Raw genomic sequence first — 3,702 nt, forward strand, 5'->3', positions numbered from 1 at the left:
TAAATGTTAGCCAAACAAATTAATTCCATCTCAAGAAGCTATTTCATGGCCTTTATCAAGTACTGTTGAAAGCAGCGAGGTTTTAGTTTTCTTTTGTGTGGAGTTAGGACATTCCAGTTGTTCTACAGACAGGTACAAGTAACATCTTATTCTACAAATAGAGTCATTTAAATACATGGGGACTACTTGTAGTGTAAGGTGGTACTCAACATGATTGAGAGTATCACAATCTAAGACAAGATGCTTAAAGACCACACGTGATTTTATCCTGTAAAATCTCTGATCTGAGTCAAAGCTCAGTTTCTGAGCCTGAGTCACTGGGTGAAAATACACTTTAAGGTAGAGTTGGAGGGTTTGATTACTATATAACAACAATTCGCTTCAGTTTTTAATTGTTGGTGTGCAAAGCCATCTGGGTGCCTTAACAGGAACAACATGAATACATAGTTCCATAATGTGCTAAAGAAATACGTTGAACAATTTAAAAATCTTTAGGCTGAGATTTTCAAATCTGCCAAATGTGATTTGTTGTCTAAATTGTCTAGACAGCTTGAAAATCTCATCATTAATTGTTAGGATTTCCAGTACGGTTTTCTTATAACTATTTAGAAAGTTAGAAATATTGTGGAATAGTTATTAAAAATTAGTCAACATCAATTTATTTCCTTTGTTGTCATCCTCAGGAAAGATGTCCAGTGATCGTGCTCTGAGGAAACAGCAGCAATTGAATAATCTGGTGTCCATGGTGACAAAATTATCTAAACCCGGAGATGTGATTGTGGATTTTTGCAGTGGAGGGGTAATGTATGTTCTCTGTATAAAATGCAACTTTATTGGGTTTTTTTTTATCTTTTACAATTCCAGTAGGACATGACTACAAATCAGAGTCTCGTGGCGGATGGTCCTTTCAGGGGAGTCACATACCAGCCTACCTGTGACAGGCTCCTGTAAGGGAGAACAAGCCAGTTCAGACTCACCTGCAAATAATTAAATCGCTAGACAGCTGTCTGGCAGCTAATTAGTTAATGAGCCCGATAAAAAGTTACCGGGGCCCTGTTAAGGTGGATGCTAGAGGCTGGAAGCTCCTGAGGACAGGAGCTCCCATGAGAGCTCAGTAGGCAAGTTCACCAGAGTAAGGAGCCTGGAAAGTGTGTTCCTAGAGAGAGGAGCCTGGCTGCTCAAATACCTGTAGAAAGCAGCTTCAGGTGAATGCTGCAAGGAATAAAGGTAGAGACTGAACTGAACCCAGCCCCAGGAAGAGGAAGGCTGAGGTCTCTGACTTCAGGATTGTGAAGAGCTTTGAGTGACAGCCTGAGGCTGGAGCGGAGAGAAGGAAGAGACTTTATTTTGGGGGTATATTTAGACTCAGTGTAGACCCCAGTGGGGACTTTGAACTGAGTTGAGTTATTTAAAGAGTACAGAAGAAGGTTAACTGTTAACTGAGGAAGGGTGCCTGCATAGCCACCCTGAGAGCTTGAGGTGGTGGCTCTTGAGGCTGCCACATGACACAGGGCAAAGGTACAGACTTTGGCATCTGAACTGCTTTTACAAAGACACTGTCACGCTTGAAGGGGGTCATTGTGAAGGGGGTCAGCTGCATGGGGTTTGAAAAGTGACTCATGTTTTTTTGGTTTTCACAGGGCCATGTAGGAATTGTTCTTGCTCACATGTTGCCATCATGCCAGGTAAAGTCTCAATAAAAATATATGGACAATGCAATTTTCCAGACTTCAATAATTCACAACTTAAAAAAAAAAAGCCACTAGATGGAAACCACAAAGACTGCTTTAACAGTGATGATTTAGAGACTTTATTTAGGTTTCAGAGTAGCAGCCGTGTTAGTCTGTATCAGCAAAAAGAACAGGAGTACTTTTGGCACCTTAGAGACTAACAAATTTATTTGAGCATAAGCTTTCGTGGGCTACAGCCCATGTCATCGGATGCATAGAATGGACTTTATTTATATAATAATGTGAGGCTCTGAATTTGTGCATATATCAATATTTGTTGTACTACAGAATTGTGCGGTGTGTGTCACCCATGAAAAAGATAGTTTAGAAGAAGCAGCTTTCAAAAGATGCTAGTAACAGTGCCAAGTCCTCAGGGCCTGATCATCTCATTGGTGATTTAAGTACAAGCTTAACTTGTAGCAGCACATGGATAATTGTATCCCTGTACAGCAAAGTACTTACGTACATGTTTAAGTTCTCTGCTGAATTGAAGTGTTGAATTGAAGGCTCCCTGGAAGAGCCACTGCCCCACTTTTCTGACCAATCCTAGTCTGACTCCCCAACTTTCAGACACTCATGACAGCAAAAAAAGGTAAGCACTGCCTTCCCCTTTGAAGGCAGCTCTGTCCTAAGTCTTGAGAGGATGTTTCCTTCATTGTGCAGGAAGTGAACCTGAAAGGGTTGGTTCACTTCCAGCCACTTGAAGCGTGAATAGCAGGGTTCTGATAACAAATAACATTGGGAACTAAAACCTGTAACTGCTCACCAGCCCCATTTCCTCAAACTTGTGTGGAGATTAGATGCAGCCTATACTTAGGGCCCTTTGTTTTTGGTTTTTATTTTATTTAATTTTTCCCGGGAATTTATCTGTGTTTATTACTACAACAAAAACAGGTGAAAATCGGTGTAAAAAACTATTAATTTTTTTCTGGGCAAATAGGGTCTATTTTGGTGGATGGAAGGATGGGGGAAAGTATTCAATAGATTAATGCTTTGAAGAACGGAATTCAATGTGATTTGCTGCAGAACTAAAACAGAATTCAAAACACAATGCCATCTCTAAGTTTAAGAAAACAATATATCTCTAATCCCCAAATAAAACTTTTCATTTGAATAAACAATTTACTGTTGTAGACTTAGAACTATTAGCCTATAAATATTTACATGTAATAAGTGGGCCATACCATTTGTAGCACATACACCCAACTTCATCCTTTTCTCCTACTTTTGTTTTTTTAAAACTTTTGAATACTTCCTTGTGTTCTGAAACATATTCTGATACAGATCTTTGTTTTCTTCCTGTTTTAGTGTGTTAAATCTTTAAACAGTTATCTGCTAAAAGCTTGAAAAGTGTACATGATGGGCGTGAGATTCGTCAGTACGTTCAGATGCGCACGCACTTCAGAGCTTGTGTGCGTGCCTGTTTGTTTATTGTGTGTATTCTCTAGACTAATACATATAGCCTTACTTCAACAGGCAGCTTTGAATTTGGGGGAGATCTCATCACCAGTCTCAAGAAATTAAGTAAAGATTTTACACCAGAATTTTGGGGTACTGTATAGCAAGTATCATTTTATTTTGATTTTAGAGCAATACTGCTGACTTATTTTCCTTTATGTGAAATCCAGGTGGTGTTGATAGAAAATAAGGAGTTGTCATTGGTACGTGCTAAAGACAGAAGTGATGAATTAGGATTACACAATATTTGGTTCATTCAAGCAAACCTGGACTATTTTAAAGGAACTTTTAATATTGGGGTAAGTGATTGATTTTTCAACTTTAGAGTCTACTGATTATTAAGAAAAAATGTTTCCTTCTATAGGTGATTAAGTATACTTACAAAAAGTCCTGTGGCACCTTAAAGACTAACAGATGTATTGGAGCATAAGCTTTCGTGGGTGAATACCCACTTCGTCAGACAAATGTCTCTTCACACAATGCACAGTCAACCTGTGGAACTCCTTGCCAGAGG

At 39.0% G+C, this 3,702-nt stretch overlaps 1 protein-coding gene across 1 annotated transcript; it reads left to right on the forward strand.

Annotated features, from left to right (window-relative positions):
* Positions 1-338: 338 nt before the first annotated feature.
* Positions 339-3,487, forward strand: LOC113408382 (glutathione S-transferase C-terminal domain-containing protein-like; the record flags this gene model as incomplete). The annotated part of the gene is made up of 3 exons (XM_026661591.2): positions 339-799; positions 1,641-1,685; positions 3,359-3,487. Coding segments are annotated over exons 1-3 (285 nt in total), but the record flags the coding sequence as incomplete, so codon positions are not given.
* Between the last annotated feature and the right edge of the window lie 215 nt (positions 3,488-3,702).

Source organism: Terrapene carolina, unplaced genomic scaffold, assembly GCF_002925995.2.
Source record: "Terrapene carolina triunguis isolate 2854851 unplaced genomic scaffold, T_m_triunguis-2.0 Scaffold11380, whole genome shotgun sequence".
Taxonomy (NCBI): domain Eukaryota; kingdom Metazoa; phylum Chordata; order Testudines; family Emydidae; genus Terrapene; species Terrapene triunguis.